Source organism: Zeugodacus cucurbitae, chromosome 3, assembly GCF_028554725.1.
Source record: "Zeugodacus cucurbitae isolate PBARC_wt_2022May chromosome 3, idZeuCucr1.2, whole genome shotgun sequence".
In the NCBI taxonomy this organism is placed as follows: Eukaryota; Metazoa; Arthropoda; class Insecta; order Diptera; family Tephritidae; genus Zeugodacus; species Zeugodacus cucurbitae.
Genome location: NC_071668.1, coordinates 49,607,207 through 49,627,145, shown reverse-complemented (window position 1 = coordinate 49,627,145; position 19,939 = coordinate 49,607,207). Strand labels below are relative to the sequence as shown.

The 19,939-nt window shown below is 33.7% G+C and overlaps 2 protein-coding genes across 10 annotated transcripts in view; both read right to left on the bottom strand.

The window, feature by feature from the left end:
• Nucleotides 1-7,897, bottom strand: part of LOC105219818 (receptor-type guanylate cyclase gcy-8-like) — a 48,156-nt gene extending 40,259 nt beyond the window's left edge. For 2 of the 9 annotated variants that reach the window (XM_054228319.1, XM_054228320.1), the window contains exon 1: nucleotides 2,547-2,666. The gene's annotated coding sequence lies outside the window, so the exon portion shown is untranslated. Of the gene's footprint in view, nucleotides 1-2,546; nucleotides 2,795-7,724 lie in introns of those variants that run through there. The other 7 variants (XM_054228313.1, XM_011196141.3, XM_054228314.1 and 4 more) reach the window with 7 other exon arrangements.
• Nucleotides 7,898-11,244: 3,347 nt separating this feature from the next.
• Nucleotides 11,245-19,543, bottom strand: LOC105219816 (exonuclease 3'-5' domain-containing protein 2). Its single transcript, XM_011196139.3, has 2 exons — nucleotides 19,249-19,543; nucleotides 11,245-12,125 (listed from the first exon to the last, which is right to left on the bottom strand). Exons 1-2 carry the CDS (start codon nucleotides 19,392-19,394, stop codon nucleotides 11,570-11,572), a joined length of 702 nt encoding a protein of 233 aa, XP_011194441.2. The 5' UTR covers nucleotides 19,395-19,543; the 3' UTR covers nucleotides 11,245-11,569.
• Between the last annotated feature and the right edge of the window lie 396 nt (nucleotides 19,544-19,939).

The following is a 19,939-nucleotide window of genomic DNA, read 5'->3' as shown; positions in this document are numbered from 1 at the left end:
TAAGAGTATATACTAATTTATATGTATATGAAACTACATCATTTTGACTACTACATTATTGAAATTAGTAAGATTCATTTGGAAAACAAATTCCCATTTTGCATATTCTTAACGAAAACCAATATTGAACGAAACATTTTCATATTACACACTTGTACAATGAGATAATATGATTTTTACGACTAATTTTATTATACAACCGCCACATTTGGCTCTTGGTTTTACAACTATGACGATTGAGTATTTTATATATTAAGATAGGATCTAAACTATATGTATGCATTATATATATTTCTTATGTATAGTAAACTTAGAGGCTTTACGCTTCGGTTAAACGATACATTTTTTAAGAGTTTTCTGCAACCAATTATACCATTTGTATTATCTTAAGTAAATAAAATAAAACTTATGCATCAACAAACATATCAACTATATACTCATGTATTTGCAAATATTTCATAATTTACGTCAAATCAAAGCCACTGCGTAGTGCATTTGGTCAAGTTTAACGAGCGGATTACTGTCAAGTTGATCGTAAACACCCGGTGAGTTTCAAATTTTATGACCATCGAGATTTCCACATATTTACATACGTATATAGTTATGTGGTTGCATAAATTAAATAGTAATTAACATATCTCATCAGTATTGGTATTTAATGAAGTAACCCCTAACTTCCTAACGGTATATTAATTAATATTACATATTATCTATGTATGTTGAAATTATGTACTACATGGAACAACCTTTGATCTGACTTGTCTTAAGGTACCAACTTTTATTAAAACGCGATCAAAGCTCCATGAAATTTGATGTAATACTGCTTAAATAATAGATTGAATGCAGTACTAAATTAATAGATCTAATTAGGACTAAATCAGATTTCTTTTAAACCACCAAATCTACATCACTAACCGAATTTAAAAGACATTTGAAGTATCAGAGGCAACTCTCAAAGTATTTTACCATATTCAATATAGTAGAAGAAAAATATCATTTCGAAGAAGATCTGGTAACAATGTATCCTCTTGGTTCATAGAATAAGCCAACCGCTTTTAAGAATTAAACAACATTTTTAGAAATTTCGAATTCTCCCAGTACCTGATCTTTAAGATATTACCGACAGCCAGAAGTATTATGTATGTATTACCATTTCAAGTCACGACGTTGTCAATGTAAAATCAGTCAGATCTTATTTATATACTAATTAACACTTGAGTGCATTCTAGATCTCGAAGAAGATCTAATAATCATGGATATTCTGGTTGAATAATTCCGACCTCAATAGGCCCATGAATTTCATGATTTTAGGCAGTTTTTATCAACGTCTTAAATTTTTAGAGATCATTTTCAACGTAAGAATTGAAAAGTTGGCTATACCAGTATGACAGTTTCCAAAATCGATCATTTTCTGTTTTGCATATTCGATAGTTTCAAACTTCCAAAAATATCCTGTAAAGCGGTAAGGTCTTGAATAGCAGCGTTTTAAAGAGCGACCGCTTGCAAGTATAAGCCGCTATCGTCGAAACTTTAAACACGTTTTTATCGAAACGACATTTTTCAAAATTGCTGACTCAACGATAAATTGATCGATCGACTTCACATTGAAACTGAGTATGCTTGAATATATTTACTATACAATGACCTACGATATTTTTGATTGGTTGAAAATTGTCAATTTGGCATTAAAAAAATACATTTTTTTACCTAAAAAACGACATTTTTTTCAGAACTACTCCATTTTGTTAATTTTTGATATTTTTCAAAAATCGCAGGTCATTGTTTTGGATTTTTTTCTTTATATAATAATAATATTTATTATCTACGCGTAACTACATTCTTTTTGAAGGTGTGAAAACATCAATAAAAACTTGAAAGATTACCTATTTAATTAATATATAAATATAATAAACTCTATAGCTGGTGCATTCTTTTTTATATGACAATATGGCAATAATTTACAATAATAATTGAAATCAATTATAAGCTTTAAAACGTCGACAGCATGAAAATAAATTTCCTTAATGGAATTGTGCTTGATTGCACACTCCCACTGCTAGCTCAGTATGGAGAAGAACCTCATCGGACCTAAACGGAATTTATTGTTGAATACCTGAAAACCTGTTATGAGATTGGATCCTTACTTTATTAAAGAATGGTTAGTTTTGTATTGAGGCTAAAGCATGTTGTTACAACGTTGAACCCCAATACAAAATTTTATGGTCTCAACGACTTTTTGAAGCCTAAAAAAATGATCGCTGTAAAGAAATCGCCGAGACTGAAACTTATTTGAACCAAATAATATCGAAAAGTTGGAGGAACGCTATAATCAATATATAATCATTATTGTTTAAAAATATGTGACGTTCTCTAACATGAACAAAAACTTTTTAGCTGTCTGATAACATATTAAGCATACTTAAGCTATTGTTGAGAATTTCAGTTATTCTGACTAACTGGCTCGAGATTATGTTTCAGCAAAAATAAAGAAATTATTATTATACATAATTTATAATATTTTTTTAATATATGTAATTTATACTCACATTTTTTGCTCGAAATTATATTCGTCACTTAAAACTTTTATGAAATTGGCACTTATTTTCTGTTTCTGTTTTTGTTCTTTTCATTTGGTAAAGTGCATAATTTATTGCCTTTCACAGTAACTAGTTAATAAATATTTATTTATATATGTATGCATGTATATGTGTGTATAAAGTACATTCTTCAGGCGAATAACTACTTATAAATTTTTTTCATAGATACATATTTAGTCTTCGTTACTATTCACTTGCTGCGCAGTTAAATTTCAACATTAAATATACTTATGTAAATTATTTGGTTCATATGTAGTATATGAACTTTTAATTATATTGTTTTATTTCGCAAAAATGCTACAATGCTTCATTGCTGTCGTGCTTTAAACGTTAAACAACATCATTTTACATTTTTTTAAGTAACAATTTTTATGTACATACATATGCACATACGTATGTATGTAGCTGGAATAGAAATAAGGAAGTGTTAAGTTCGTGCGCAGCCGTGTGTTATATACTCTAACAATATTGTAAGTATTAGAACCGTCTGAAACATTACAAGTATGAAAATCTGTTAGCATTATCATGTAGGGACCGAGAAGGTAATCTGGTAACGGATGTCCAGAGCACACTGGGATTATGGAGGGAACACTTCTCCGACCTGCTCAATGGCAGTGAAAGTACAACACCAGGAGATGGCGAACCCGATTCCCCAATCGATGACGATGGAATAGATGTTCCATTACCCGACCATGAAGAAATTCGAATAGCAATTACCCGCTTGAAGAACAACAAAGCGGCGGGGGCCGATGGATTACCGGCCGAGCTATTCAAATACGGCGGCGAAGAACTGATAAGGTGCATGCATCAGCTTCTTTGTAGAATATGGTCGGAAGAAAGCATGCCTGACGATTGGAATCTTAATGTGCTCTGCCCAATCCATAAGAAGGGAGACCCCACAATCTGCGCCAACTACCGTGGTATAAGTCTCCTCAATATCGCATATAAGGTTTTGTCGAGCGTATTGTGTGAAAGACTAAAGCCCACCGTCAACGAACTGATTGGACCTTATCAGTGTGGCTTTAGACCTGGAAAATCTACAATGGACCAGATATTCACCATGCGCCAAATCTTGGAAAAGACCCGAGAGAGAAGAATCGATACCCACCATCTTTTTATCGATTTTAAAGCTGCCTTCGATAGCACGAAAAGGAGCTGCCTTTATGCCGCGATGTCTGAATTTGGTATCCCTGCAAAACTAATACGGCTATGTAAGCTGACGTTGAGCAACACCAAAAGCTCCGTCAGGATCGGGAAGGACCTCTCCGAGCCGTTCGATACCAAACGAGGCTTCAGACAGGGTGACTCACTATCGTGCGACTTCTTCAATCTATTGCTGGAAAAAATAATACGAGCTGCAGAACTAAATAGAGAGGGTACAATCTTCTACAAGAGTGTACAGCTCCTGGCGTATGCCGATGATATTGATATCATCGGAAGCAACAACCGCGCCGTTTGTTCTGCGTTTTCCAGACTAGATAAAGAAGCGAAGCGTATGGGTCTGGTGGTGAATGAGGACAAGACGAAATATCTCCTGTCATCAAACAAACAGTCAGCGCACTCGCGTCTTGGCTCCCACGTCACTGTTGACAGTCATAACTTTGAAGTTGTAGATAATTTCGTTTATCTGGGAACCAGCATTAACAACACCAACAATGTCAGCCTTGAAATCCAACGCAGAATCACTCTTGCCAACAGGTGCTACTTTGGACTGAGTAGGCAATTGAAAAGTAAAGTCCTCTCTCGACGAACCAAAATCAAACTCTATAAGTCGCTCATTATTCCCGTCCTGATGTATGGCGCTGAAGCGTGGACGATGACAACATCCGATGAGACGACTCTTGGGGTTTTCGAGAGAAAGGTTTTGCGCAAGATTTATGGTCCTCTAAACATTGGCAACGGCGAATACCGCAGACGATGGAACGATGAGCTGTACGATTTATACGACGACATTGACATAGTTCAGCGAATAAAAAGACAGCGGCTACGCTGGCTTGGTCATGTTGTACGGATGGAAGAAAACACTCCAGCTCTGAAAGTATACGATGCAGTACCCGCTGGAGGAAGCCGCGGAAGAGGACGACCTCCACTCCGGTGGAAAGACCAAGTGCAAAGTGATCTGGCTTCACTTGGTGTTTCCAGTTGGCGCCAAAAAGCAAAAAGGAGGAATGAGTGGCGCGCTCTGGTGGATTCGGCTATAATCGCTTAAAGCGGTTCCTACGCCAAATATATATATATAATAATTTGTGTCATTTGTTATATGTATATGTACCTACATTCTCCCTCGATTAGTTGGAAGGTGTTATAAACAACCGTTAAGTGAACAAAACAATTTCAAACTATGTTTCGAGTGTATAAAAATGTTTCAAGTGGTAGTACATACATACACACATAGTGTGTGACTATTATGCCCATTTCTATGTGTACCTATTGTATATGTTGAATGTATGCATGTATTTCTGATTCTGATGTGAGTTTACGCATTTTCGTGTTTTTTTCCTTCACTTCTATGTCGTTGACTTCTTTACTTTTTTTGCTTTAGTGCTTGCTAATGAGTTAAACTACTTTCTAAAGTTAATTCTTTCCAGCGCATTATTTTGCGTTTCCTTAGAAGCGCTTGAATGAAGTTGGAATCTACGCCGAAAAATATGATGGAGTAATCACTTTTTGTGTAAATGTTGGTAAAACAAATTGTAATTCCAAATCATGATTTGTTGTTAAAATTTATTAAGTTTCACTTGAGTTCTTAAAAATATAATTTTAATAGTTTTGTTTAATTAATGGAATAAATGTTTTTAATCCAATTTTTTTTTTGTTTCTACTGACAAAATATTTTACATAAATAATTTCTCTTCCCGCTAACACCATCTTTCTTAAGAGTAACACTATACGGCAAAATTGGCTTTTTAACTGGGTATTGGACCAAATATATTTTTTCCTGGAGATTGAGTCATAAGTCAAAAAGTATGTACTCTGTTTTTCGAAGTTAGCCTCCAAAATCGAAATATTCGTCTTCGTATTTCGAAATTTAACCATTAGTATGTAAGTTCCCAAAAAAGTAACATGGGCATTATCTACGATTTCCTTGTTCTTATTCAATTGGTATATAACAATTTTCAAGCAAACTTATATGATCGATGATATATAGGCGTCAAAGTTGGATGTTTGAAAAATTAAATTTTTTTTATTTCAATTTAAATTTTAAATTTCAAAATATACTGCCAAAATTTTTGAGAATTTGGTAAGTTACTCTTTTGTTTGTATGCATATTTCTTTAAATTTAAAGATATACAATTTTTAATCCAAGTGTTTTTTCCTGGAATATTTCTATTGAAATTAAATAAATAAATACCGGGAGAAAGGCCGCTTAACGACATTTATAACAATTGGTCCAGTATATTTCGAAATATAAAGCTTTTATTTTTTTATTTTTGAATATCCAACTTTAACCACTAATAACATCTGCCATATAAGCTTCACGTAAACACTGTATTGAGAAGAAAAATTAGATTGTATCCTTAGTTCACATTTTTTTATTAACTATTTCCTGTAATTAATAATCTTGTTTATCCTTTCATAATTCGAAATTCGAAGGCAAATTAGAAATACACAGGTTTTTTACTTATGACTCAATCAAAGAAAAAACCAAATATAATACAACAATAATCAAAGAAAATTACCCAACCAAATTTTGACCTTGAGTAATTACTCAGCAATTTATTACTCAACATTTAAAACAGTAAGACTTAATTTTTACGTTAAGAAAAAAAACGATAAAATTGTCAAAAATTTTAGCACAGCGCCACATAAAATATTATACCACGACTTTTCAGAATAATTTCACATGCTTATCGAAGTTTGTTAAGTTTTTCTAAATACACGTCATTATTATTTATTATTAATTTAAATTATTATATTTATATATATTATTTATTTTGTTTTTTAATAATAATAATAATGCTTTCTCTAAAATCAGTAGAACTAACTTTACACGCACTTACACAAATCATTTTTTAAGAAAGCGTTTATTTTTACAATTTACATTTTTTCACACAAAATCACCGCTATCAATATTTTTAAAACCGTTATGCTCACTACACAAGTATGTCAGCTAATCTTCTATGCAACTCAAATACTTTTGCTTTGGATATTATAATTATTCTGTTCTTTTTTTGCTGCATAGCAATACTTATTATTGTTGTATTGATTTACTTATACACACATACATACATACATATGCAAATAAACAATTATTTATTTTTCGCAAACTTTGTATTCCATGCGTGTACGCTTTTATACTTTTCTCCGCCCTATCGGCACTATTTACCACCTTTTATGCGCTTAATCGCATTCTAAACATTTGAAATACAACAAGCATAATAAACACTTTTACACGAATGCCGTATTTATTCTTCTATCTTTGGCATTTTTTACTCATTTGTTGTGATCTGCTGCTTCTGTTTATTTGTGCACATGCGGTCCAAACGTCATGCGTACATACATACAAACAAATCGATCTTGCTTTAACACCAAAAGCACTTTAATCACTATGAACAAGCAGTCAAACAGATATCGCATTGTACAAAGTATACACAATGTACGAATAAACAAATGTACATACACTTGTTTGTGTGGATGTGCGTTTGCATTTTTATTATGCGTCCAATGAATGAGACATGCGGCTAAATATAATATTAAGTGCTTTAATTACTATTGTTAATAATCATTTTGATTTACTGCCGCAATGTCGACTAAAACAACAATAGCACACATAAATATTGTGTTGTTGTTTTTATTATTATTATTTTAATTAATTTGCTGATAACACACAAGAACTTAGTACAAAACGATTGAGACACTTGACTTCCCGGAATACATTTACCATATGTTGAACCAATGTCGGCAATTAAAACTAATATATGTACATATATACACTAAACATATTTTATCAAAATTATAATTGTTAATAATTTTTATAGAATTTTATGATTTTTTTCTTTTATTTTCTTTTTTAATGGTCCCATTAATTTCTCATTAATTTAAGTGCGTTCGTATTTTATATGTATACACTTATGTTATTGACTTGCACAAAGCCGAATTGTACAATAAAAACAAAAACACACATACACACAAATTTATTTTACGTGAATTTGTTTAGCAAACTAAAAATGACAGCAAGCAATTTGGAGAACAGCGACGACGCGTCACATACGGCGTATATCAAACGACTAAAATTTAAATTAAGGCATTTAAGCGCGTTCGTCGTTGGCGCGCACTCACTCGTACTGATGCCCCTTGCTCGTGTTTACGAGTATACACGCGCATACTTAAGCTCCACTTGCCGGGCGTACGATAGTATCACGTATAACGTAACGACGTGTGCATAGTAGGTGTACGGCTCGCCGGCAGTCACTTTCGGCGTTCTTCCCGGCCACATTGATTGCGCCAAATATTGTTGCTAATCAAAACAATAACAAAAACAATAAATATGTATATTTTTGCAAATATTTGGCAAAACAAAAATGTTTCCGTACCGTTACATACATACATATAACGGCTAATAAATTATCAAATGTTAACAATTTATTTGCGTTGATAGTTCCATATATTTAAAAATTTAAATATGAAGGGTGAGCCATTTCGAGGTTTCCTACTTGTTTAAAGAAAAAAATCAAATTTAATGTGGAATGTTTGTTATCATTCGAAGGAACATTCTTTGCAATTATTATTTTTTTTAATTTGGCATTTATTATCTCTTTCAAATGTTGGCCGCGGATACGTCTCAGATGGTCGTGGTTGTGAACCAATTTCACCATTTTCCAACCATAAAATCAGAATATCACCATATAGTGTTATGTAACTAGTTTTATTGAAATTGCTTTTGGATGAATGGGCCTCAGCTACACTGAGCAGGTGCTGGACAGTTAGTAGCACCTGTTCTGTCGCAAGATCCTTCTGGCCCAAAGTAAATCGCAAGAGGTCAAGGGAACTCTTTGTCCTCAGCAAGGTCAATCTTTCTCTGGCCATAGGAGTTCTAACTGGCCACTGTCCCATCGGGACATCGGTCATCGGCATTCAAAATGTTGCCGGATGCTAGCTGCAGAAGCTGTTTGGAAGAGGATGCCCCCGTTTGTGAGATCTAGGAAAAAGTTCCTGGGATCTCACTTTACTCACTCGAAATTAGTGGTAATGGTTGTAAGTACTATCCGATTGCACACAGTTACATGGTTTATGATGTTATACCATGGTTTATGAAAATGGTACATAAAACCCTCTAAAAAAACTAAAAGATTTCTTCTGTACCCCAGCGAGTACAATGGGATCGAACGGGTTAAAAATTTAGTTCTATTAAAACACCCTCCGAAAACATATTATATATGTATATTAATGCTATTGTTGTAATTAGTTTACCAACCTTAAGTAATATATTCTATCAGAGGAACAGACTATTCTTCTTCTCCTTGACTGGTGTAGACACCGCTCACGCGGTTATAGCCGAGTCCACAACAGCGCGCCACGCATCTCTCTTTCTTGCAGTTTGACACCAATTCGTTATACCAAGCGAAGCCAGGTCCCTCTCCACCTGGTCCTTCCATCGGAGTGGATGTCTCCCTCTTCCTCGGCTTCCACCAGCGGGTACTACAAATACGGCTATGTAAGCTGACGTTGAGCAAGACCAAAAGCTCCGTCAGGATCGGGAAGGATCTCTTCGAGCCGTTTGATACCAAACGAGGTTTCAGACAAGGTGACTCAATACCATGTGACTTCTTTAACCCGATGCTGGAAAAATAATACAAGCTGCGGAGCTAAACAGAGAAGGTACAATCTTCTATAAGAGTGTACAGATGCTGGCGTACGCCGATGATATCGATATCATTGGAAACAACAACCGCGCTGTTAGGTCTGCTTTTTCAAGACTGGGTAAGGGTGCGAAGCGTATGTGTCTGATGGTGAACAAGGACAAGGACGAAATATCTCCTGTCATCAAACAAACAGTCAGCGCGTTCGCATCTTGACTCCAACGTCACTGTTGACAGTCATAACTTTGAAGTTGTAGATAATTTCGTATACCTAGGCACCAGCATCAACACCGATAATAATGTCAGCCTTGAAATCAAGCGCAGAATCACTCTTGCCAACAGGTGCTACTATGGACTGAGTAGGCAATTGAAAAGTAAAGTCAGCACTAGGACTTTCGAGAGAAAGGTTTTACTTAAGATTTATGGTCCATTAAACATTGACAACGGCGAATACCGCGGAAGATGGAATGATGAACTGTACGTGTTATTCGACGACATAGACGTATGCCAGCGAATAAAAGGACAGCGGCTACACTAGCTAGGACATGTTGTTCGAATGTACCAAAGGGCCCCAGCTCTGAAAGTGTTCGATGCAGTACCAGCTGGTGGAAGCCGAGGAAGGATGAGGCCTCCACTCCGATGGAAAGACCAGGTGGAGAAGGACCTGTCTTCACTTGGCATTACCAACTGGCGCCAAACTGCCAAAAGGAGAAATGCGTGGTGCGCTGTTGTGGACTCGGCTATAACCGTGTAATCGCTGTCTACGCCAGTCAAGAAGAAGAGGAATATACATACATATATGTATGCATGTGTATCACAATTTGAAACTTGAAGAACTGAAACCAGTTATGAAATACTTAAAGCAAAATAATCGAATAATACATATAAATAGGTTTCAATGATTATGGGAGCTTAACATGATTTTAATAAATGGACAAACCTTTAAGGGGTTAGGTGGGTTTCAAAATATTAAAAAAATAGTATCTTATTAAATGGCGCAATATGTTTAAAACATCATCCAAAAATATCAAATCAATCCGAGTAATATTCTAAGAGATACATATACTCTTTGAAAGTTCCGCCCATCAGTCCACGTCAGTACGAATGTAAAACTTTAAAACTTTAAACTTTTTGGTGGACACGATAACTCAAAAAGTTATGGAGCTATTATATTCGAATTTTGCACACATCTTTGGAATAACATTAATTAATGAGGGAAGGATTTCTTTATATTTTAATTGTAACTATTTTTTTGAACCAATATGTGCCGAAGATTTGGCCGAAAAGTGAGTTTTTTTTTGTTAAAACTCTGTCACAAATTAAAATTTCAATATTTTCTTTTTTCCTTCTTTCATTAACTAGATTTATCCATGTACTATCGCTATATTCTTGTTTTCTTGTTTTTCGATGAAATAATCATGAGTTACGATGTCCACCGCAAAACCTTTTTTTAGACACGTCATGGGAGATGAGGTTGAGTTTTGGGAATTTGTGAATAAAAATATCACAAAATACTGTTTAAATATGTTGTTTTTATAAAATATGTGATTGTATATATTAAAAAATTGTAAAAATACCCATTGTCTTTAGCCTCTGAAACCCACCTAACCCCTTAAAAAACAAGTAAAGAAGTGCTAAGTTCGTGTGCAACCGAACATTTTATACTCTCGCAATTTATAAGACTCAAAGGCGGGAAAATATTTTCAGGTTAGGTAAAATTTTATTTAAACAATGTTGCACATTAATTATATATATGTACGTTATTCGACGAAACTTACTTATTACTTACTTGCTTTGTTTCATTACTACATGTCGCTCCATGCCCGAGATATTTATAACAAAATTAATATAATTAACACAAATCGATATTTATATTATTTATTTATGGTACATCAATATAATTTTTAAATCTTGGCGGTGTAATCCTAAAATATTCTCGCCTAATTATATTGCGACATCTGAAATACAGATATATGCGACATAAATTCAATCAAAAAGGCAAATACTAATAAAGTGATCCAGAAAAGAGAAAATCACTATAATATGGATATGGGGGAAGATTTATACTCAAACTGGTGTAATTTGTAATCCATTTTTGCCCATTTTACCCACCAATGTAGCTTTCTGTATTTATTCAAACAACAATTTTGAACATACATATTCACAGTGTATTCACTGGAGTGAACATCGATTTGTAATAAGACTTTTCAAATTGTCGTGGTGATAAGGTATGTAATCCATATCATAATAATCCGTAAAAACTTTTACATTTGTCACTTTCTTGGCTAATTGTAAATATATCTCCATTCCTGCTATAGCATCATCAGCAGCATATTGAATTTGTTGGGGAGTCAATTGAAATGCCTCCCAACCTGAACAGCTTAACTCAAAATCTTTTTTCAAAGTACCGCCCACAACATCCTTATACATATCAGCCAAATTTTGCGCTCTTTCTCCAGTCAATTTGGCCATAAAGCGCAAATCCAATGCAGAATTTGTGGGAAGATTACACGTTCTTAGATATTGGCAATCACTTGTAATGCCAACACCAACCTTAACCACCTTCCGATCTCTTAGTAGGTCGCACAGCGATGACGGTGGTGTTGGTATATTGCATAGCCTTATAACAGCACAAAAGCCCTTGTGACTACATAACTGCAATAACGATACATCCGGTGCGTTCACCCATTCACAGTCAAAGCCAAGAACAGGTACTTCAGCACAATGCCTAAAAGTACAAATACATAATTACATATGGACATATAACTGTTTTCAAACTTGTAAATGCATACATATGTACATACTTAAGATAAGATATTACTAGAGTGTTAAGATAAATGCTTTAATAAATTTATCATTTAATCCGCACCAACAACAACATATTTTATTTCTCTCAATATATTAATTTTCTTATCCACATCTCCAAATAAATACAGTTATTATAGAGACTTCTGGCTACACTAGACTCCTTAATTCCGACATAAGATTTGTAAATATGATCAAAACGATGTATACACGTAAATCAAAGTATTAGAGAGGCAGTGCAAAGCGGATGCTGTTCATACAATATTCGGCGTAATCGTTTTGATAGCGATACCTTTATTTCTTTTTCAATTCATACATATTTTTATACTCTCGCAACAAAGTTGCTAAAGAGAGTATTATAGTTTTGTTCACATAACGGTTGTTTGTAACACCCAAAACTAAACGAGTTAGATATAGGGTTATATATTCCAAAGTGATCAGGGTGAAGAGTGGAGTTCAAAATAGGACCACTGACACGCCATAACTAAGCCGTAAATAAAGCTATGGAAATACAATTTGGTATGAAGGATCGCACTATGAAGGGGCATATTTGGATGTACTTTGTTGGGTTTAGATTTTAGGTTTAGGTTTTTTGTACTTATCTCGCAAACCAATAGAGCTATATAAACCAAACTTTTTGCAGTCGTTTTTTTAGCCACTTCTTAATACAGTCCAAAAATGAAAGAAATCGGATAATAATCACTCCCACCTCCCATACAAAGTTTAGGTTGAAAATTACTAAAAGTGGGTTAACTCAGTAACGAAAAAGTCAGAAAGACTAAATTTCACAGAAATAATAGCAGAAGGAAGATGCACTCAGATTTTTTACAAAATGGAAAATGGGAGTGGCATTGCCCACTTATGGGTCAAAACCCATATCTCAGGAACTACTCGACCGATTCGAGATTCGGTATATAATATTTTCTTGACACCCTGATAACACGTGTTGAAAATGGATGAAATCGGTTCACAACCACGACAACTTTCCATATACATAACTCAATTTTGAAGTCCATCTGATTCCTTCACTTTATAAGATATACACACATAAGGAACCAATGAAGATACCGAAATAAAACTTTACACAATACTGTATATGATCTGTGGCATCAATTGTGAAAAAATTGTCGAAATCGGACTATAACTTTTCAATGCCCCGGATATCGAATATGAAAAACTCAGTGCCTTAGGGTAATTTTTCACCGAAAATATGTGTAAATCTCTCAGATATCAGTGTGTTTTCTTAATAAAAATATAGCAATAAATTGCGAGAGTATAATATGTTCGGTTGCACCCGAACTTAGCCTTTCCTTACTTGTTTGTTTTTTGGTTTATTAATTTTCACAACATCTCAAGAATATTGTCCTAAATTTTCGATCCGAATAATAGTTTCGGAGATACAGCCTTTGGAAGGTGTGCGCTCCAAGTCAAGTACTATTGTTATTCAAAACTTTAAACACGTTTTTCTCGGAACCCAGTTTTCGGTTGTCGGTTGGTTGTCAAATTTTCCTGAAAACTACTCAACCGATCTTGATGAAATTTTTCACATTTGTTCGAGATACAATTTAATCATTCTTATTTTTTTCAATTACAACTATTAAAAAACAAAAAATGTCAAGCAAATTTGACCGAAATTTTTATTTTATTTTGGAAAAATGGTTGCCAAAATTCCAATTTTTAAATTTTTGGTCTTTCCTTCGTTCAAGCACGAGTTTATGGTCTTACCTCAGACACTTATTATATTTTTGTTTTTCATTTTGAATAATCCTGTCAGGAGTTATGCTGACAACGCGGACGCACCTTTTTTTCAAGGGGTCACCGGAAATGACGTTGCAATGGAGGAGTTTAAATTTTTTTTTTGAAAATTTCAGACATTATTCTCTAAATATGTATCTACTAGCTGACTCCGCAGTCGTTGCACTGCGTGAAATTATTTGTTTTGAAAGCAAAGTTGAATTTGTATAGTGTTGGAAAACATTTATTTACGATTTTTCTATTTTTTTTTTCAATGTAACGCAGCTTAATAAACAACATTTTTTGTGCAGAGAAGATGATTTTTCAACTCGTTAATGAAATTTATGCCACACACCTCCAGCTACTGTCTTTGAGACCTGTTGATTGTCATCCCAAATGCAAGTCTCATTGGAAACTGAATACGTTTGAACTGAAATGGCAAATCGTTGGAACTCAAAGAAATTCGTGGAATCAAGCATTCTGCCCTCTTGTAAGTCCCTTTAAAAAATTCTTGCAACTATTGCATTATTCGATAGCTGATTGAAGATTGCGAAGCATAATAAATGACAAAGCATTATAATGACAAAGAATTTAGAAATTTCACTGGATAATTCACAGCTTCGTCTTTATTTTCAACATGATCGATCGATGTGTATGAACACAAATATCCCGGAAGTTGACTTTAAGTCGTATAGATTAAGTCATCGACATCGGTATTTTTGACAGTTAAAAATCTGCGTGCACTCAACCAATCGTAGTTACGACAAATTTGGCTAATGTTCGGATTGATATCAAACCATTAGAAGTATTAACCGGAATTTGCCCAGTTCTTTGCAGATCTTCTGCGGTGCTATCCTGTTGCAGGAACACACGCATATTCGTGGTCAATCATATGGTTTTCGCGTGCCGCCGCAAGTACGATGTTGATTTCGAAATAACAGAATGTGTTTGTCAATAACAGTATCATTACGCCACCAAAGCGATGATTATTATTCCACAGATTTTTCATTGTTCTTTCAAGTGCTTCTAGAAAATTGCGCTCATCTCATATATGTTTTATAGATTTGCATGTTTAACTGAAGCTACAGTGTCGTATGTGCCGTTCTTCCAACTTCAAGTAGCGTTGCTGCCAGGGATAAAGGGATGTCCAACTTATTCCAGCGTGAGAGCGCCTCAAAATAAGCGTTTTTTATAACAATTTGCATTATTGCCAGACCAGACAAAATACAAATTTTTGGGCATTTAAATTAAAATACCCAACATTTATTACGGTTAAAAAAAAATTGTAAACTGAATTTTTAATATAAAAATTACATATTTAAATTTCTTTTAGCGATATTAAGGTACGTTAAAATTGCTTGTTTTCGAACTTTCAGTAATAAATAAGGAAAATATTTAATCACTTGTCAACTGACAATTGATATTTTTTTTACAATTTTCCATGAAAAATTAATTTCCCTATGCTGCATATCATAAAAAATTTCTTTACCCTCTTTTAAATTTCGCGCTTACATTTATATTTATTGTTTTAAGCTCTTATAAGTAATCTTGCACGGCGTTCAAAAATGTCTCTGTCGTATAATTTTTTTTAGCAACATTTCAATATGGCCGTTCAAGTTTCCCAATTGCGAAACGTCAAAACCAGGGATAAAGGGATGTCCAACTTATTCCAGTGTGAGAGCGCCTCAAAATTTGCGTTTTTTATAACATTTTGCATTATTACCAGATCAGACAAAATACTAATTTTTGGGCATTTAAATTAAAATACCCAACATTTATTGGTTAAAAATTATTATATACTGAATGTTTAATACAAAATAACTTATTTCAATTTCATTTAGCGATAAAATGGTATATTAAAATAGCCGGTTTTCGAAGTTTCAGTAATAAATAAGGTTAATTATTAAGTGTCAACTGAAAATAAATCAATTTCTTTTATAATTTTCCATGAAAAATTAGTTTCTCGATGCTGCAATTCACAAAAATATTCTTAAACCACTTTTAAATTACGCGTTTTCATTTATATTCATTGTTTTAAGTTCTTATTAGTGATCTTGCAAGGCGGCTAAAAATGTCTCCGCCGCATTATTTTTTTGGCAACATTTCAATCTGCCCTTTCCAGTTTCCCAATTGCGAAACGTCAAAACTCCTCAAACTGTCAAAGTTTAGGTGGTTTTGACGTTTAATATAGCGCTCTCACTTCCAGTGATATGAGAGTTGTACATCTCTTTATCTCTGGTCAAAACCTACTGATTCCAGTCAACTGTCAAAGATTGGTAGGTTTTGACGTTTGTCCGTGCGCTCTCACTTCCAATGAAAATAGAGTTGGACATCTCTTTATCTCTGGTTGCTGCAATTCCAGTAGATGCGAGAGCCTACGTAATGCCATTTTGAGCCCAGAGATAAAGAGATGTACAACTCTCATATCACTGGAAGTGAAAGCGCAATATTAAACGTCAAAACCACCTAAACTTTGACAGTTTGTCGAGATGAGGAGGTTTTGACGTTTCGCAATTGGGAAACTGGAAAGGCCAGATTGAAATGTTGCCAAAAAAATAATGCGACGGAGACATTTTTAGACGCCTTGCAAGATCACTAATAAGAACTTAAAACAATAAATATAAATGAAAACGCGTAATTTAAAAGTGGTTTAAGAATATTTTTGTGAATTGCAGCATCGAGAAACTAATTTTTCATGCAAAATTATAAAAGAAATTGATTTATTTTCAGTTGACACTTAATAATTGACCTTATTTATTACTGAAACTTCGAAAACCGGCTATTTTAATATACCATTATATCGCTAAATGAAATTGAAATAAGTTATTTTTATATTAAACATTCAGTATATAATAATTTTTAACCATAATAAATGTTGGGTATTTTAATTTAAATACCCAAAAATTAGTATTTTGTCTGATCTGGTAATAATGCAAAATGTTATAAAAAACGCAAATTTTGAGGCGCTCTCACACTGGAATAAGTTGGACATCCCTTTATCTCTGCATTTACCACTGTTTCTTCGCTCATATTGGTCGTGATGCTATATAACCTATAGCCTTCCTCGATAAATGGACTATCCAGCACAAAAAGAATTATTCAATTCGAACCAGTAGTTTCGGAGATTAGCGCGTTCAAACAAACAAACAAACAAAGTCTTCAGCTTTATAATATTAGTTTAGATAAGACAGAAAAAAATTTGAACTAAATAAATAATTTTTTACATAGAAAAACAAGTAAGGAAAGACTAATTCGGGAGCAACCGAACATTTTATACTCTCGCAATATATTGCTATATTTTTATTAAGATAACACACAATTTGACTCACATATTCGGCATATACATATCTAGTATAAAGTCCATTGAAAGTGTGAAACCCCTAATATTAGGTATATGGGAGCTAGGGGAAATTTTGACCCGATTTTAACCATTTCTGGTACAAGACACACTATTAGAAGAAAACGATTTCCTCAGAATTAAATTAAGATATCTGAGAGATTTACCTATATTTTCGGTGAAAAATTACCATATAACTCTGAGTTCTTCATATTCGATATCCGGGGCATTGAAAAGTTATAGTCCGATTTCGACAAGTGATGCCACAGATCATATACAGTATTTGTGTAAAGTTTTATTTAGCTATTTTCATTGGTTCCTTACGTATATACTATAAAGTGAAGGAATAAGATGGAATTCAAAATTTAGTTATATGTGAAGTTATCGTTGTTTTCCACACGTGTCATCACAGTGTTAAAAAAATATTATATACCGAATTTCATTGAAATCTGTCGAGTAGTTCCTGAGATATGGTTTTTGACCCATAAGTCCGTGATGCCAAGCCCATTTCCATTTTGTAAAAAAATCTGAGTGCAGCTTCTTTCTGCCATTTCTTATGTGAAATTTAGTGTTTCTGACGTTTTTCGTTAGTGAGTTAACCCACTTTTAATGTCTGAAATTTTCAACCTAACCTTTGTATGGGAGGTGGGCGTGGTTATTATCCAATTTCAACTAGTTTCATGGTGAATGGTGAGGTACGTAACGGAACCGACTGCAGAAAGTTTGGTTTATATAGCTTTATTGGTTTGCGAGTTATATACAAACAACCAAAAACATTACATCCAAATATGCCCCTTCCTAGTGCGATCCTTTATTCCAAATTTTACTTTTAAAACTTCATTTATGCCTTAGTGATGACACTTTATGTGTTTTTGGTTTTCGCCATTTTGTAGGCGTGGCAATGGTCCGATTTTGCCCATTTTCGAAAAGAACCCTCTCAGGGTCCCAAGGAACATGTGTACCAAGTTTCATTAGGATATCTCAATTTTTACTCAAGTTATCACTTGCACAGACGGACAGGCAGACGGATTTCAAATCTACTTACCACCCTGATCACTTTGGTATATATGACTGTATATCTAACTCTTTTAGATTTAGGTGTAATACTCTCTTAGCAACTTTTGTTGTGAGAGTATAAAAATCACCGCAATAACATCTGTTAACTAGTTGGTACCAGTGATAAATTTCATTCACAGTAAAATAGTGGCTTGTAGAAAAATCACCAATCACTGATATTACGGCCTTACAGTCACTGTCGCTATAAGTGATTTTTCAAGTACGGCGATAAAATCACCGGTAGTGAAATATCGCTCATCACTACTACCAACAGTTTTAGCAATTGAGTTCAAAAATTTTCCCTCTTTTCGTGACTTTATTATTTGTTATCGAATTTCGTTTGTTTTCCCCGCCTCCTCATTTTTACAAACAAATAACATAAAACATTTCTAAATTGACGATATACATAGCAAATTTAACCCCAGAACCGTAATGTACGTAAACTTTACGTATGTACATATGTATATACAATTTTCAAACTGGAATTGCAATGTGTGTTATGCTGTAATTATTATAATTATACAATAAAATTGAATGCAATTTTCTTTTAAGTTTATGTACTCTACTTAAGGAGTAACTAGTTTGATAAAAAAATAAATTTACGCCTCAAATAGCTTTTTCTAATTGTAGGTATATCGTACGTATAATTATCTGTGTTTCAAAATATATTTTAAGTATATGTAAATTATAACGCCGATGATAACGGGATTGTTTTTTAGTTAAAAAAAATGTATCATTACACTTTCAAATGTAAAGATAACTTCGATTAGAATTAATTTCAGGAGGGGTACATACTATTATCTGTGTGACTGTATATATTTGTGCACTGATATTCCTACTCGCTTGCAAAAAAATTTTTAAACATTAATATATTGCAAACATATTCAATAATTTGTATTGAAATTAATTGTATACTCACCTCCGTAATATCTTCACGGCTTTAATGCATTGTTGAAAATTCTCAATCAGCTCGATTTTACTCTTGGAATTCGAGGTCATAAACTGATATAGTAGCCCAACACCTACGCTAACAGCAATTGCTCCCAATGGATTTGGTCCAGACATAATTATTAATTAATTACTTCTTTAGAACAATTCGATAATTTATTTGGTTTAAAACATATATTTTCTCTGCACTTTATTTCACAAACTTGCGCGTCACAACAGCAGCGATACAATGAAGGAGCGAGTTTCGCTACACAATCTAAAATAGAAATTGGTAGAATACATATGGGACACTATATCATGTGATTCCCCTTTTTATAAATTCCATATACGTATGTAAATATGGTATACATACTTGATATCAAGTATATCTTTGAATGTAGTAACATTGTGAAAAGTGCAGAGTGTTGCCAACACTGAATATAAGTATTCAATCGAAATTTATTTTCTGGCGTCCCTAATTTGAAGCTCCAAGCGTTTTCCTTACAGTTAAGTGAAAAAGGGTTATAGTTGAAACCAGGGATAAAGGGATGTCCAACTTATTCCAGTGTGAGAACGCCCCAAAATTAGCGTTTTTTATAACAATTTGCATTATTGCCAGTTCAGACAAAATACTAATATTTGGGCATTTATATTAAAATACCCAACATTTATTTCGGTTAATA